This window comes from Hyposmocoma kahamanoa, unplaced genomic scaffold (genome assembly GCF_003589595.1).
Source record: "Hyposmocoma kahamanoa isolate Upper Pololo Valley unplaced genomic scaffold, ASM358959v1 92, whole genome shotgun sequence".
Taxonomy (NCBI): Eukaryota; Metazoa; Arthropoda; class Insecta; order Lepidoptera; family Cosmopterigidae; genus Hyposmocoma; species Hyposmocoma kahamanoa.
The window spans coordinates 15020971-15039334 of NW_020654748.1; the positions used below are offsets into that span (position 1 = coordinate 15020971).

Sequence of the window (18364 nt, forward strand, 5' to 3'; positions counted from 1 at the left end):
CGCGATAACTCCGGTATTTGTGAACCGATTTTCATGATTCTTTTTTTTTGTTGGAAAGGGGGTGTTTCCATAGTGGTCCCATTTCATTTTGAAGAAAATCATCCACCTCAAAGGGTCGCTGTTCACGCATGAAGTTTCATTTTTATAAATAGCGCCTAACTTTAATTTAGGAGCAATTACTTTTAGCAATTATTTAGTTGATTTTGCTATTTCTCCAATTCGAGGCGTTTTTCTCTCGATATACTTTGAGTAGTGTCGTAGTGAGAACCTATTTTTTATTATCTCCAGTATCAAGTCCTGTATAGTGGCGAACTAGGGGATATTTCAATGAAACTTAGCAAATAGACGTAATTCCACGTACTTTTGAGGTCGGTTTTTTTAGTACTCTGTACTGAGATTATATTCATATTAGATTGCGGGACGCGAGGGGCGACCTCCCACATCTACCCTAATATCTAGCCTCGCGTTGAAATACTTCAGCTTATCTTTAAAAACGTAATCTATTTTTAAACGCGAATTGCGTTATTAGTACCAGTTTATAGTGTGATTTCACTGCCTTCTAGTACAAAGAGATAGGTCACAGTTTGATAGTCTGTAGGCTTGGCCTTAGGAGAAATAGACAAAACTCGAGCCCGTCAAAGAAACCTTTCTCTTCTCTACCGGCTTTGGCGTTACACAAAGTCTGAGGTGGACGAAGGAAAAATTGTATACCGTAACCAGAGATTCATCTATGTAGCAATAGATTTTTTTTTATTGAAGTGATACGAAACTAGCAACTCCGCTCATTCATTTTTCATGATTAAAGAAAGCGTCATTTTTTGTGTTTTACTTTCATGTTATAGATAATATAAATGCAAGATGCCTGTATTTTATTCACCTGTAACATGAAAATCACAGTATTACTAGGTTCCACGTAAAATACACAATAAAAAAGTATTCTAATTCTCCTTCGTGGTGAAAGTAAAGAAATATATATGAGAATTTCAAAATACATTTATATCAATACTCAAAACATTACTTTGATACAAAGAGCATAATAAAAAATCATTATGAATTTCAATTCTTTTTGCGTTGTCCGGCGTGCAGGTGAGGGTACTAGGTATAAATCGTAGCCTATTATTGAAACAAAACTTATTCAACTGCCTCCGTGGCCGAACAGCTACCATGCTGGTCTGCAACGCAGATGTCCCTGATTCTATTCTCGGGCCGGAAAAAATATTTGAATGGCCTACATTTATTTCGCTCGTAAGTTTAGGTGTAATATGTGGTTGTATAAGAGTGTGCCCATAGCAGTACAGGCTTTCCCTAGTGCGGGGTTTAAAAGAAAAACCATTACCTTACAAATAAATGGACGACGGGTCTAATACAAAAACCACGAAAAAAATGTCTCAAGTCAACCTATTCGAAATTTAAATTGTTATGTCATCGCAGTATCGCGCTGTCCGTAGAACAAATGAAGACTAAAGCGGAGTGTCGCGCTCTGTATACGATTTTAGCGCCTTACAAGTGCGGACACTTTTTAGCGCGGACCCGACGTCCATATAATTGTAAGTCAATGAGAAAAACCCTAAGATTTTACCAAAAAATCCGTTGTCCCTACCCTACGATTTTACCAATGTATCCTAAATTTCACAAGGTGCTGCGCGATTGAGTGGCTTTTTAATTATGTGTTCGTGCCAATTTTTTTTTGTATGTTAAATATAATGGCGCCAGCCGTGAAATATACCAGAAGGTACATAAATTGAAAAATATAATATTTTCTTCAGCTTATAAGGAACATTTGCAGTCGCTAACGTGCTTCTAGAAGTAGTAAGTAATAACTAGTAAACATTGACTTACAGTAAGTCAAATACTAGTAAAGTTATCTTTGTGAAACTGTCAAAAAGTTTTCCTGTTTTTGAGTACAAATTAACGATATTTACAGAGTAATGCAATAACGAACGGGGATTATTTATTTACTATCACATTGTATACAAACTCCTATTTCTACCTTACCACCTTACTTCTTTTTGCCGTCAAGCAGTAATGCTACATTTAGGTTCTGAAGGGTAAGGGCGCTGTTGAAATTACAGGCACGTGGGATTTGTCAACTCATGTCTCTGGGTGATGGACGCCGTAGCAGATTCCCTCAGATCTTTGTGCTTTAAAGCTCTGAGTGGCACTATTATGAACAAGCATATCGCTTACCACCAGGCTTCCTTGTGCCGAACTATGAGCATGTGTGTTGTTATTAACCTTAACTTTCAAAGCGTGCCTATTATTTGACCCTGTAGGAGCCAGTTGGAAACTTCACCACGGTAACAATTACCTTATAAACATAAATGCGGCTATCTTATGATATAGGTACCTATTTAAAAAATACGTGCACGCCAGCACATCAAGCCACACATTGACGTATCTTGTTCCGTTGCACTGGAGGCGATTTTCGAACAAAAATGTGTAGTCTGGTGTGCCGTTGTCCGTACAATAAATACTGCTTAAACCGGCGACAACACAACATCATATAATGTGGGTCCTGAAGCTTAATTCTTGTCACACAGTAGAGGACATAAAACATATGGCTGAGGTCAACTCTTAATAGTTTCTCATAATCTAAGGCTGCTAACAGATTGACTGCATGTTTGCAGATAATGCTTGGAGTTGAGAACGACTTCACACATTAACTGCATGCAGTCAAGATCGAGAGCATTTTTAAATAGAATACGACCGTACTTATTCTATTAAAAATGCTGATTTAATCTTGTTTTTACTGCTTACTTTTAGGTTACAGTAAAGAACACTTTTACCATTTCAAAATAAAACATACCAAAGGCTCTTTCACTTGAATTGTGTACAGAACTATCGTATGACGGTTTCTTTAAATCATAGTGAGAAATCTATCATTTAGGTGACAGGATGACGAAGGTTTTTAATCTCGAAGTTGATAAGTGAGGGAACGAACAAGTCATTGGTGAGCGACACGCTTGTCCATAGCAGATGAAGTGCCACTCAGAGCTTTAAGTCACAAAGATCTGAGAGGCCCTCCCACTGCGCCCGTCACCGTGAGACATAAGTTGACAAGTCCCATGTGCCTGTAATTTCACCAGCACCCTTACACTTCAAAACCGGAACGGAGTAATACTCACATAACTGCTTGGCGGCAGAAATAGGTAAGGTGGCAGTACTTCACTGGACGATCTCTTTTACTAGGAGCTCTACCGCCACTATAATGTCTAATATAACATACATAAGTGTAGACTGCCGTTAGATCGATATTTGGCAATAAGTGCATGACCGAAGTTTAAAACCAAAACTCGAATTGGTCACATTGTATCAAAATATAACCCATAAATGTAAGAACAGTAAATTGAAGAACGTGGATTCTACTAAAGCTTTCAAATATCTCAAGGATTTCAGTGTCTTACTAACTATGTATCCCTATTTGTCAGAATGTAGGAATATGATATATATAAAATTAAAAATTAAAAAATAATAATACGTGAAATTATGAGTCCTTAAATAGAATGGTGATTCCACTTGTTAGCCCTAGACATATTATCATTTTAATTTACTGTTTTTTAATTGTAAAAAATTCGTAGGCCCCAGTTGGAAAGTCTTGGTTTTCCAAACCTTTAAGTAGGTCGATTTATACATATAATATTTATTAAATCAAATGTTATGGCTATTTTCTATCCCGCTCAGTTCTCATATCTCTGTATAATTAAATTTAGAGACATCTAGCGATAGTTTTCTGTAACTATGGAAGTATATATTTTGATTGATATGTACGCAACACTTGCGATCATGATTTAATTTTTATAAAAGGCTTGACCAAATCAGTTCTAAGAAATATATTATAAGTTTTGTAGATGGCGCTCAACATGTTAGGTATTACGAGATGAACCAAAAATCTTTCAAAATTATAGAGTTTCGGACAGGATGTCACAGTTTAGAATTTCTTTATTCAGGGTATATTTTTATTTAAATAAGCATCGGAAAGCATTTTTTAGCGATTGCTCGACGAATCTATCTATAAGGATAGTTTTAACACGGACGTTAATGTATCGTCGACATGTCGTCATCATCAAGCGAGAGAATACCAGGGTTGTTGTCATGCGAGGAGAACTCAGTGTTCATCAAGCGTTTTTGTGGAACATTTATGTAAATAATAAAGTATAAATCCGGATACACTGTCTTATGGAACGAAACCAGACATACCTATGTGCGTCGTCAATATTTATATTAGGTATCAAACTTATAATGGAGATTATGGAACACCATCCGAACGTATTGTTTATGATCTGGTTAGAAGGCGAGATGGAGGTCAAATGCGCACTCATATTATATAAAAAACGATGCTATTGGAATTATTTATGTGCCAAATCCCTAATGCCAATACCATACAGTTTTATTACTAGACTTGGATTGCGATGTAAATTGTTGAGTTATATAAGCAGACTCAATAAGTTTAAGGTAGAAACCCTTGCCCACCGTCGAGTTACCAGTGACTTATGTATATTGCACAAAATAGTTAATGGTGGATTTGGTGACATATTACTGGATAAGATCTACATAAGGGTCACGTAACTTGTTCAGTTCGCCGATCTCAATTGTTTGCTAATCAAGCTTTCGTAACTAATAATGTTTGTGCAAATAGTCCAATTTACCGAATGTGTAGAACATATAATGATATTTGTTGTAACCATGATATATTCAGTGATAGCCTTCAGGCATTCAAAAAGTCCGTCATTAAACGACTCAATTGACTTTTTTTTCTTTTTTTTTAATTGACTATTTTAAGACCTTCTTGTATTTTAAAACTCTTCTGTATTGTTGTTATTGTTTCCTTTTTTTTTTGTTCATAAGATCGCATAATATATAGTTTTTTAATGCTGTGTACAGTTATATTTGGAATGGATGTTTCTTTTAAAAATAATTTTGTTTGAAAACACTGCTGTAATCTGTTTTCTGTTTTTTGTACCATTACAATAAAAACAAAAAATATCTTGTAAGGTACCTTGTCATATGCCTTACTGATATAATATGCCTTATGGCCTTAATTATTAAGTCCCTGAATGATTGAACATATGAGCAAAAAATCGAAAGAAAATATTTACAGTTTTACTTACAATTACAAAACATTTCTTCTCAAATACACTACTGATGTAAAGCAACCGCTAGTTACATATCGAAAACATGGAAACAAAATACGATTATACATTTAGTATCAGTAGAGCTTGACAGAGCTAGAGACAGATTTAATAGTAATAGAGCTCCTTGTGAAAAAGTTCATCAAGGGAAATAGGTAAATAGGTACTGTTATCTTACCTATTTCTACCGCCAAGCAGTAATGTGATCATTATTGTGTTATTGGTCACTCTCTCTCGTGGTCTCTTCGAATTTGCAAACGATGTTATTGCACCACTACTTCTGTTTGGTATCGATTTCTTGAAAGCGTAGACATAGTAAACCGTGCTTAGTCCAACTTCCTTAAATGCAAGATTATTTTTTCCGTCACATCAGCATTTGAAAAGGAAGTAACGAAAGTAGGTTGTTATTATTGGCACAAACATCGAAAAAACGTAACGAAAAATTTTTTCGATCCGAACCAGCGTCTGTCGCCTTTTTTTCCATTTTTCCTTTGCGTTTGTTACATCTTTATATCAATAATAATAACAAACTAGTCGAGTATTTTCACAAAGAGCTGACGATTATCATGGTAGTTAAAACTATTCAATAAAAAAAAAAAAAAAAAATTAACGATATAAATATGTAAGTGAGTTTTGTAGTACACTATATTTTGAAACTTTTTTAATACACTATATTTTGCGTAGTTATAATAATAATAATATAATGGGTGGACTAATTATTTTTGCTTTTTATTTTTGCAGTGTATACACAATGTTATAGTTCAGTACAATAAGTCTTTGCATCTACTAGCATAAGTCTCCCGAGGGCAAGCGTGAATATGTTAACAAGGCGTATCATCGCCTTAGTGTTACATTGCAATTACCGACGATTTGTTACTAACTTGTCGATGAAAAATTATAGACCTCCGCTCCCTTGCAGGCGAGAATTCACGACACAATACGTAATATATGCAATTGAGTTTTCATTGGTTGGCTAAGCTAAGAGTTGATTATCACGAATTTTTCTTGAAATTTATATAAATTATAGAAACATGTGATGGACTATGGCCTAAACCCTCGCCTCAGGAGACCCTTGCTTAACAGTGGACCGTATAAATGGGTTGATGATGATGGAAAAATAAAATATAACTTGTAAAAATAATGCCACTACAATAGACCTGCTAACATTCGTATTTATACAGAGTATTAAGTACGTCCTATTATTGACGTAAACTAGAGAGACTTAAAGCTAAATCTTTCTAGATGATAAATGCTTTTTTTTAGTTGACGATACACCCTTATGCCACATGCAGTTTTAAATAAGGTGTCCATAAACTACGGATTTGTAGGTACATATACATAATTAAGTGTGTGTTAAGTGGGCTCAATATCAATCACTTTTAAGTGCTAAGTAATCTAACAAAATGAAATAAAGTCGTATTATATCGTTATATATCGTTTGTAATAATATGTTCTATAAATGAAAATTTCTAACGGGTTCTTAGGTTTTCGCGATTGTTACACATTGAAAATGAAATAAGTTTTTTGGATCAAATATTTATGATATGATATACATAACAAATATATATATGATCCAACATTTGTATTTTTTTTCAAACAAACCAACTTTGATATGAGACTAGTAAAGGTCTTGAAATGTGGGTTTGTTTGAAAAAACAAAATATACGCGATTTAAACCCGAAAACATGTTCCCAAAAGTTTGTAAATTTAGTGACGATATTTTTTGTAAACAAAATTAGCAAAGGTTGCCTTTTGTTTATTATGTATACATACTTTTGAAATATATATTTGTTATGGTTTACTCTATTGTGAAAGTTAACGATGTAGGAAGGAACTTGTTATTTGGAACTCCGTAAACAATAATGTTACAATACAATTTAAATATAAAATAGTTCCAGGTTACTGTTCCAAATTAAAAAGGTAAATTAAAACTGTATTGTTGGTAACTATAGATAAACAATAAATGAAATAAAGTTTAAACATTTATTTTACGTTATTTTAAATAAAGTACATATGTATATAGATCAAAGTAACAATAAATCTTATATTAAGACTTAACGATGAATGTAGACTTGTACAAACAATACAAGCTTGAGTTGAGTATCCTGATGATGTCATAGATCGTGCCATTCTGTTAGTTAGCCTCTGAAGGGCTGAGCTTGTTGGGGCTGGGACTGTATATATTGGAGCGCACGAGCGATGGCCTCCGGGATTGGAGGTGGCGTGGGCAGATGGGCACCTTCAGCTCGGAAACCTGTGAAAACATATGTTGAATAGTAAGGTAACAGACGCCTATTACGAATTAAACACATCTCCATATCAGCATCATTATAATCAAGAACAATCCATTTGTACGTTCTACCGCTGGGAACGGGTCTCCTCTCATGCAAGGGTTTCGGCCATAGTCCGCCACTCTGGCCTAATGCGTGTCGGTTATTTTTCACATCTTTCGAGAGTTGTGAACCTTCTTTGACGTGCAATTTTCATCTCAATATTTTCCTTCACAGAAAAGCTCATGGTAAGTTTCAAATTAAGATTTCGCTTATAAAGTCCGAGAAACTTAGAGTTGCGAGCCGAAAATCGAACCTACGGCCTCTGCGGTCAAACTGTTAAGCTACCACAGCTTCTCTTCTTATATTTCCGGTGAAGTTGTCGAAAGCCTATAAGAGATAAACGTGAGACATGGACTACTGGTTACCCATACACTTATAAATATATAGTTTAAAAATTTATATAGTTTAAAGTTTATTATTTAAACTGCCTCCGTGGCCGAACGGCTACCATGCCGGACTGCCACGCAGAGGTCCCAGGTTCGATTCCCGGGCCAGGAGAAATGTTTGTATGGCTTACATTTATTTCTCTCGTGAGTTTGGGTGTAATTTGTGGTTGGCTATGTGTGTGTCCATGGCACCCGCGACACAGGGTTTCCCTAGTGCGGGGCTATGTTGAGTGTGTGCGTTATTATTAAAAAAAAAAAAAAATAGTAATAATATACTCCTGTATTTAAGTCACCCCTAAGAAAATTATTTGTTATATCACAACTCAACTGACGAATCCTTCTCTTGGAGTGGATTTAATCCAGGAGTGACAAGTGTATGAGTAAGTAAGCGTGTGTATTTTTCCACTTGCGTATACATTGTTTATTTAGTTAAATTAAACAATTACAACTTAACACTTTAAATTTCATATTTACGAATTTATGGAGCTCCATATTGTGCTTAATAATTCGCTAATCTCCATATTCAGATTATTATTTTCCGATATATTTATTAAGCTTGTGTGGGAAAAGAATGTACTTGGAACTCCACAACACTCGGTATTGTAGTATTGAAGTAATAAATAGTGATACCCTAGTTGAAATAGTCTAGCCGCGAGTTTAACTGGTTTAGTTGTAAATGTACATTAAAAATGTAGCAGACTACATATTACTTTCTGACTTTCTGAAGTCCGAAAAAGTCATCGAGTACATATCGAAAAAGTCCACTCTTTAGGCTATCTAGGTGGAGCACCTGTTAAAACCTTGGCCTTTTTATGACGCTATAGTCTGTCTTTTTTGAAGACGGAGTAAAATGACATTTGCAGAACTGCCAGTTTACGACAAATTTTAAATAGTCATGTGGTTGTTGCGATAGTTTTATCGAAAAATTGTGACACTACGTAAAATTTTGTCAAAAATGTCTGAATTGTGAATGTTACGACTTTCTAATGGTTACTAACGTTATTGTATTCTTTTTTCTTATTTTGACAGTTGGTCTATTAGTATCGAAATCAATTTTTGTTCACATTCATTTTAATAACGATAGGCGAAGTTGATTATGTATCCTATTTCTATTTTTTGTACACATAAATAAAGACTTCTAAATTTAGTGTATGTATGTATGAATTTTCAAAATTTAGCAATTCTAATGAACGTGTTCCCAGCAATTGGACGAATAACGGGCGGATGCTGATTCAAATGAAACAAGTTCGGCTATTTATTTCATAAGCGTAACCAACACTTAGTCGATAGTCGATATAATATTTATCTACTGCGATCACTAGCTGCTTGCAAGCGGAGAACACTTTTGCGCAATGAACTGTCATTTTATTTCATCTTAAAAAAGACAAACTACTAGTGACGTGAAGTGACGTGCCTATCTATAGCAGTTGCAGTGCCACTCAGAGCGTTAAAGGACTATCCACACAATCAGAGCCGTTCCCGGGACGTGGACGGGGCGTGCTAGTTTGTATGAACTGCAGGCTCGTCCCGGCGCCGGCCCGGGCGCGGACATGTGTGAACGAGTTAATACAAATTTGACGCAACGATATTTATTTGAGCCCCTGACGGAGCACGGCCCGTCCACGTCCCGGGCACGGCCCGGATATGTGTGGAGGAACACTGTGTTGGCGACTGGCTGTGACGCAGGCTCCTTCGTTTTTGTACTTCTTTTGTTTACAATTTACATTCGATTTATAACATAATATGTTTCGACTGTTTTTGTTTAGCAAACTTTTGGCAGTTGCCTCCGTTGCACTGCCTTGTTCAGTTTTGTATTCAATATTTCTAATTAAACGTGTTTTAATCTGCATATAAAGTGTTTCCATCATAATGCACATACTTAGTGGACTATATAGTCCACTCGCCAATAAATTGCGTCTAAGTAGATAAGTCTCACGTGCCTGTAATTTCACCAGGGCCTTATATATGTCGCGAAGTAGAACGTTTATCAGTTGATAAAGGAAATAAATAAAGTAAAGGCTAAGGAAGAAGAAAGCACAAATGATTTGTCATATTTCGTTTGGTTTTATCGTACCGTACTCATCGGCGATGTAGCTGAGTGTGATGGGAATGCCCTCTGGCGAGGTGTAGCTGAAGGAGCCCTGTGCGACCTGAGTCTCGGCATCCTTGACCCCGGCGTTCTTTAGATAGCCCTGTTCTTGCGCAGCAATACCATTGCCAGTCTCGTAACTACAATTGAAAAAAAAATGGTTTATGAACAATATTCGAGTTACACATAGGAAATGAAACCATTTTTTTTTAAATCGCGTGCGTGTATTTGTTTTTACAAACAAACCAACGTTTAGGGCCCTTTAGGTTTCATGCTCATGCTAACTAACAGTCAACCGTGTGTTGTGACCAGTACCATGAGACTGTAAAAGGCCCGAAACGTTGGTTTTTATAAAAAAACAAATATACGCGACTTAGATCCAAAAAAAATAGTTTTCATTTCCTGCCATGATATTGATATATTTTTTTTGGAAACACTCCACGCCTTCGTTATTATTATTAATGCAAAGATGTAAACACAAACAAAAATTCATACGATCTGACTGGAATCGAACCAGTGACTGTTGTCATGCCGAGACCATCGCTCTTAACCAAATGATATAATAATAATCATGTCATGAAGATTTGTCGTTGTGACGAATTATCCAGTAAAATGTATGTGAGCTATGAGACATTCTATGGTAAGCTACACGCCTGCCCATAACAGTACTGTGAACATTTTACTTTTAAGTACAGTTTAGATAGAAAAATGTAACTATTTTTCCGAATCTAAATCGTGTATTGGTACTTACAAAGAAATCAATGTTTCGGGCCCTATACAGGTCACACGGTCACGGCTAACTGACTGATTTACATCCGAACCAATAGCTTCATTCCCTATGTGTAACAATCGCGAAAACCTAAGAACTCAAACAGTTTAGATGTCAAAAATTGAACCAATCAAATAAAGCATTGTTATTTATGATATGACTATTGTAAATCACTTGATTTCGGTGCGCTTGGGGCGTATACTACACGCCTTCAAATATCAAATCTAATGAAAGGTTTGGCCAAAACGCCGCTTGGTCGTGCAATATTGCATTGTCAATCGTAAGTCCGCTGCTCTTGGGAATCCTTTGTTTCTGCACCACCATAGCGAAGCGAAGGCGTTTGCGCAATTCATGTGGTTATTTCCGTTAAGTACGAATGAGACATTAAATGAAACTGCATATTGTTGAGTGTGGACTGGTAGACTAGTAGACCACTTATATCTAATGAATGAATATATAAGAAAGAAGAACAAAAAAGATTCGAAGAACTACCAAGTAAATTTAGAGAAGATGTATACGTATATCGATTATGTAGTATTTGAATTGTATATGCAGAGTTATTTGTAAAATACCAGCCAAAAATAACAACCTCACAGGAGTATCTTATTAAAATCATAAACATCAACTTTTGTTTCGTGACATAATATTTCATCAGATTTTACTTTCGTACAAAAATAAAGTTATTTTAACGTTCTAAGCGGTGATAAAACGTTAACAAAAGAATGCGATAGCGAAATACCAGTCCGAAGCAAAACGCAGAAACGTTGTGGGAGTAATCGGGGAGGATGCTTGTATGTTTCAACTTACTAACAAATACAGACGTAAAAACTGTCAGACAGTACAACTATCTTTTTTAATAAACAAAACTTGTTGATTATGAAGTTTGTAATCTAGCCATGCGAGGTTGTTAGTATTGTATAAATAACCTGTGTACACGCTGACTTTATTATTTGAATTAGTTTGGCACTCGGTAATATTTGTGCGAAAAAATATTTATGGTAATAAACTAATAATTAAACGGTTAATTGTTAGAAAATTTTTCTAACGATAATACGTTGAGTCCAACTATTTCTAGAAAAAGAAGTACTTGAAATTAACACAGCCTTAAGTTAGACAGGTATGATGCACGTAAGTTGAGAATGACTGTCACAATACACCAATCAATTGTTAATAATTATAGCATTTATTATATATTAATTATCATTCATGCAAAGATTGAACAAACACAAAGACAAATTCATTCAGTCCGGCTGAACTCGAACCAGCATCTGTTGCCATCGTGAGGCAACAGTCGTTGGTCCCAGTCGAACCAAGGAATTATTCTTTGCGTTTCTTTGACATTTATATTAATAAAGTTACTTGTTCAGTCAATTGATAAACATATACTTATAAAATATTTTCGATATGGTGGAAAAAAGGTCTTTACTTTTTTTTAATGATACTGAGACGAACAAGTCGTGCGCCTGGTAGTAATGGACACGCCTGTTCGTAACAGTTGCAGTGCCACTCAGAGTTTTAAATCGCAAAGTTCTGATACTGATCGGGCACTGCCACTGCGCCCGTCACCCGAAGTCATAACTTAAAAAGTCCCAAGTGCCTGTAATTTCATCAACATCTTTACCCTTCAAAACCGAAACGCAGTAATGCTCACATTACTGCTTGACGGCAAAAATAGGTAAGGCAGTATATCCTTGTGATGAACTCTCTCACAAGGAGCTCCACTGCTATTAATTTTTTTAATGTAAATTTAAAAAATTCTGAATTTAACTAATGTAAAATTGTCAAACCCGTGCTTGTAAATGCAGGTGAATCATTTTTATATTGAACATTGCATCGAGTCTAAACGATGGCGTCACCTTTCCGCGATCACTCCCACAATGTAATATACTTGACGCCAAAGGAATGCCTATTTTCGTGTAACAAAACACATACATATAGCCTATTCTTATAACACTAAAATTGCATGCTGTACTCTGTGTACATTTACCCACCCTACTCCGTTCATAATGAGAGTTATTTGTCACAATAGTTATTACATACTATTACGGTTTACATAATGAGTTAACAATGCTTTCGTAATTATGAAAATCATAAGTATCTATAATATAATAATATATTTATTACTGTTTAGTACCTGTATTGATAAGAGCCATCAAAGTTGACTTCTTGCGACTGCCTGAGGATAGGGATTGCCTGTCCCTGTGAGTGTTGTGGTTGGTACTGGAATTGAGGTGCAGCGTACGCCACGGCCAGGAAGGCGGCTAAAACCACGAACTGAAAATCATGATGTAGATTGGTTAATAACCCAGTTGACAACCTCCGTGACTCAATGGTTTGCACCGTGGGCGCTGGATGGGGCGGTCCCGGGTTCGATTCCCGGTATGTCGAAATTGGGAAGTGAACTTTTTAAATTGGTTCTGATCTATAATAATAAAATAATAATAATAATATCGCACACAATCTACGTAGCCCCGCACTAAGGAAACCCTATGTAGCGGGTGGCATGGACACACACATAGACAACCACAAATTACACCCAAACTCACAACAGAAATAAATGTAGGCCATACAAATATTTTTCCCGGTCCTGGTATCGAACCCAGGACCTCTGCGTGGCAGTCCGTCATGGTAACCGTTCGGCCACGGAGGCAGTTGAGATCTATAGTGCTCAAGAGTGAATTTCGTTGTTCTGGCACTCATAGTATAGGGAATTCCGTAGATTGAGACCAAGTTCTCGATGTAATTGTCTGGCACATTATTATTATATTTATTTTACGCTATCACCTCTTCCATGGCCTAAACGATAAATTTTGAATTTTTAAATGGAAGTAGCAGTATTGGCCGGGGTCAGGGATTCAGGTTCAAGAACCGACGTACAATACGTGCCCTATCGAACAGGACTGCCTTCTGAAATTTGTGCTGGAAGCGACACGTCACAGAAATCCAACCGCCTCAAGCTGCTGGCGAGGATGACTGGAATTAACCAGTTTGCGGACTAAACAGTTGTGATTATTTTAGTTAGAGCCACATCCCACATGTTGGTGATCTCGTGCTCCCGATCGAGATACTTCCGTTACGTTTCTCGGTTTCGGCTTTCATGAGATTATTATTATTATTAGTATTTATTTTATTTTTTCTCAACCTGTTGGCTGGTTCCAGGCACGTACCGAAATCAAATAAATGTAGTATGGCGTGTATCTATGTGGAGGGTGCGCAATAAGAGCCTACTTCGTCGTCTTCCATCTGTATGAACTTTCTGACAATGCGGCATGTGTTTAAAATTACAGCTTTTTGCAAGGTAATGCAGAGGCTTTCTTTACAGCCTAATAGTTTGAGGCTAGGGATAGGATGGTTGGGAATAATGCCTGTAGTAGAAAGAACAATTAAGATAATATCTTTTACATTATATCTTTTCATTATTATTATTTTATGATACCAAGTGACCGAGCGAACAAGTCGAACAAGATTTTTAATATTATTTACATATACTAAAACTGTAATATTACATTGTAAATTGTAAGCGAACCCCTAAGCAAACGGCGTCTTGAACCGCACACGACACGATTTTTGATGACCTGAAGTACAGACCTTACGTCTAGTTTATTATTGTTTTTATGCATTGTTCTTGATATTATGCTTCATGTGCTTCCTATGTAGTGGTGAGAAAAAAGAAAGAAAAATATTAAGAATTACTATTTTTTCTATAACATTCTTTCTTTCCAATAAAAATAACAATAAATTTAGATAACAGTCAAATGCCTAATGTGATGCAAATAATGACTTTTATGGACTAGTCTGGCTATCAATCTGTGCCGATTGCCCCAGGAGCTAAAGCACCTAGTTGACCTCTAACTAAAGTGGAACTTCTCTTTGTGAATTTGATCACTGTTACCAAATATGTATCATCCAATAAGCGTATATTTCAAAACATTGGGCATTGACATTAGATTAAGATGTTTTATGGTGGTCTACCAATGTTTCGCAAGTTGATTTTCAAAGTGACGGAATTCGATTTTTAGTCAAATTCGTTTTAACATCCAATAAGGCAACTCCAAGACCAAGGTCACAGTCATTTAATTACAAACTATTTTAGGAATATACATAAATGAGAATTCTATTGTATTACCTGCGTCTAGTAAAATAATAAAATCCATGACTCTAAATGATCAAGAAATTATCATGTTATCATTTTTGATAATTTTACTATCCTTGCTGATTTATAGTGTTATCTCTTTAGCTTTTGTCTAAAAATGTCAAACAGTGAGAAAACTATTATAAAGATAATTATCGTGATTTTTTTTTATAAAATGTAAGTGCGCATTTGATCTTCATCTCACCTGATGGAAAGTGAATATTATAACGATAATTATTAATGATAATTATCACTTCGAACCCTGATAAAAACTAATCAATCCGAGTTATTATCAGTCATAGTCCTTTATGATAACAAATAAGGTATAAGTCACACATTTTATATATAATAGAAGATGATTGTTTCGATGTAAGCAAACAAAATTTGCTTAAATAATAAGCAGTCCGTTACACCAATTGCAAACAGTTTCAAAATTCCTATCTTAAAGTATGTAGGTAAAAAAGACAGACCATTATTCTAACCTGGCTTAGATCTAATAAAAACAAAGTAAATACCAATCTAATTTTCGGTTTGACCCGTAAACGATATGTTTGACTCACGTAAATTGTTTTCGTGATATTTCTATGAAACGATATTGCACGGGACTCGATCATCCCACGCTCCTTTGAGCCAATTACAAAATTGCGCAGAAGTTGTTGCTATTTATTTGATGAAATCTAGAAATGTGAAAGATAAGGAGTTTTGCAATTTTTTAATTTAAGTTATATGTATGCATAACTTGTGGTTACGAGTACTCGTGATTACGTACTTACTAAGGAAAATTGACAAAACTAGTAATGTACACGCATCTTTAAAATGTGTTATATAGTTATTCGTTTCGTAATTATGCATTTTTAAATCAACTTCAAAAAAGACGAAGGTTCTTAATACCATTGTATTTTTTTTTGCATGTACGCGATTACTTCGACATTTGTGAACCAATTTTGATGACTTTTTTGCTGTAAAGGGGTACCTCAATAGTGATCCCATTCAAATTTGATGGAAATATTCCACCTCTAAGGATGGCAAACTATGATGTGATGAATCCGGTTTATTGGATTGCCTTAACCTATGTTCCGTTAACCGATTTCAATAAAATTTGTCAGATTGATGTAATTCCACTAACTATTGAGATCCTTTTTTTTAATAAAAAAGTCATCATTATTTAAATTGCGTACCTACCATCAACCACTTCAGTAAAGAAGACATTTGGCAGTTCGACTGTATTTTTTATGTTATCAAAACTCGACCGTACTCTTTGATATTTACAGATTTCAATAATTTTTCATAGTCACTTTATTTAAGATCTGATTGTTAGGTAACTTGTTTTTTTATTAGTTTGTTTTTTCATTTTCTGTTTTTATTGTTTAATCTGTATTATTTAACTACCTATATAGAATTAAAAACAAACTAAATGTTCTTGTAATTGAGGATATTAACGACGCGGACAGCTTAACGAGCGCTTGTTTCATTACATTTTTATCATACTATGCTATATATACTGTAGCAAACTTGTATTTTGTTCGAATAAAATTCCTACAACAGCAATATACATCTAGTCAAAAGTTGCGTGAGAAAATGGCAGTTAGATACATTTGTTAGAAATAATAGCACACAAAGGACAGCCGTATCATAGAATCAGGTATTGTTTTGTAAACGCTGACATGGCACGAGAATGAGGCAGTCTTGACGGAAGTCGTGCTTGCACTATTGCGCGAATAGTCAATTGAAAGTGGTGTTCTTTATTTATCATAATTATGTTATGACGCGCATGTTAGTGAGTAATCAGTTGAACATGACGCGTTCAGTTGTCTCTTTTCCGTTATTATTAGTGAATGTTTTGTGAAGAAGTATTAGTCGTTTTCCAAAATTATTAGTGTAATGTTACGAGTGAATGTCTACATATCCAATAGGCTGGAATACTTTTTCAGATACATATGTACAGTTGAAGCTACGCTTATAGCAAACCCATTAAAATAATTAAATATTCAATGTACAAAAATATAAGTAATATTAAGTAAGTACAAATACACTTAATAAATATTAACGAAATTATTTTACTGGATAAGGTAGTGATAAGGTAGTATTGACCTAATTGTAAAAATCTTTCGAATGATAATAATTTTACGTTATATAAAAAAATATTATTGCTAACGTACAAAGAAAATAATTAACGAGAAATTAGTATTAGTAAGATTATCTATTTATCACAAACCATGCACGTTAGTCGCGTCTAATTTAGCTATGGTTATCATATGTATATTATACTGTGTTAATGACTCACCGATTTCATTTTGTTTTTTACAATTTTAAAAGAGCAGGTGATAGGTGATCTGCGGAGGATGTGTGATGCAGGAATGATTTTTCAGATCGGCGGCGTTGGCTTTTATACGAGGTGGAGGCGCTATGTGAAACTGGAGTACGCAGTGATCCCATGCGCGAACGCACCTTTGTAAAGCGCCGCTTACAGCCGTAGCCGCCCGCCCGAAACGCTACGCGCCTCGTTGAACTTTCATAAGCAAAATAATTTTAAAAAGTACACATCTTTATAATATTTAATACAATAAATATTATGTTTTAAAAAGTGCTTAAAATATTTTAAATTTTTTTTATATTACATTTGTTATATAATTATAAAAAAAATTAAGAATATTTTAAGTAATTTTTAAAACATAATATTTATAAAGCATAATATTTTAATGAGAAGAATTTGTATTGAATTCAAACATGAGTTTTGTTAAATGGTACAAAAAAGGCAGCTTTGTTTTTAAGTCCATACATAGCTGTACTTTTATTCATCTATGATGACACAATATAAAACGAAAAAAAAACGTTTGTTTGAATTGCCTTTCAAAACAGACCCTTAATTATTAATTGTCTTTGATGTTATAGAACATTTAACTTAATGACAGGTCAGTTTTAAAAGCGCACGTAGGTATATGTTGAAACGAAGAAAAGCCTTATCTACGGCAATAAGTTACAGTAATTGCTGCACATATTATATGTCCTTTTATATCACACGAAATTTATTTATGTCACCGTTCTGGGTAGGCAATAAATTTTGTCTTGACGTTAATCTGCGATGTTGTAGGGCTTATTAAATTTAGTACAAGTCGTGATGACAACTTATAATGCGAAACATACTTTCATAACACAAACAGCATCTGGATTTATCCTAAGGCGTTTTGTACGGTAGAGTTACTTTACATTGATGCACAGGTCCGGTATCCTTTGTCTGCAATTTACAAAATACAAATACAAAACACAAAATATTTATTCTTTAACAAAAGATACAGAGTAGATTAGTGGTAAGGATTCTCCTTTTAAGTATATAAATACCTGTGTCAGGAGATCCCGCTCTCCCCAAGTAGACTTTACAAGAATATTAAAAAATGTTTATTTTTTATAGAAATCTAAAAGTTAAATATCCACAAGAAGAAAAATTAAAAATATAATTATATAAAGAAAATCTATCTATCGTGTGTGTATGTGTGTGTGTGTGTGTGTGTGTGTGTGTGTGTGTGTG

General features: G+C 34.9%; 1 protein-coding gene across 1 annotated transcript; it reads right to left on the bottom strand.

Moving 5' to 3' along the window:
* Window positions 1–7091: 7091 nt before the first annotated feature.
* Window positions 7092–17192, bottom strand: LOC113236519 (endocuticle structural glycoprotein SgAbd-2-like). The gene is made up of 4 exons (XM_026472628.1): window positions 17123–17192; window positions 12841–12980; window positions 9923–10077; window positions 7092–7383 (listed from the first exon to the last, which is right to left on the bottom strand). The coding sequence occupies exons 1-4, from the start codon at window positions 17129–17131 to the stop codon at window positions 7268–7270; spliced, it is 420 nt and encodes a 139-aa protein (XP_026328413.1). The 5' UTR covers window positions 17132–17192; the 3' UTR covers window positions 7092–7267.
* Between the last annotated feature and the right edge of the window lie 1172 nt (window positions 17193–18364).

Excerpts from the sequence above, each read along its gene's own strand:
- LOC113236519 (XM_026472628.1), bottom strand. Across the intron at positions 10,078-12,840 it reads GATGGCTCTTATCAATACAG|TTACGAGACTGGCAATGGTA; the intron begins GTACTAAACAGT and ends TTTCAATTGTAG. Across the intron at positions 7,384-9,922 it reads CTACATCGCCGATGAGTACG|GTTTCCGAGCTGAAGGTGCC; the intron begins GTACGATAAAAC and ends ATGTTTTCACAG.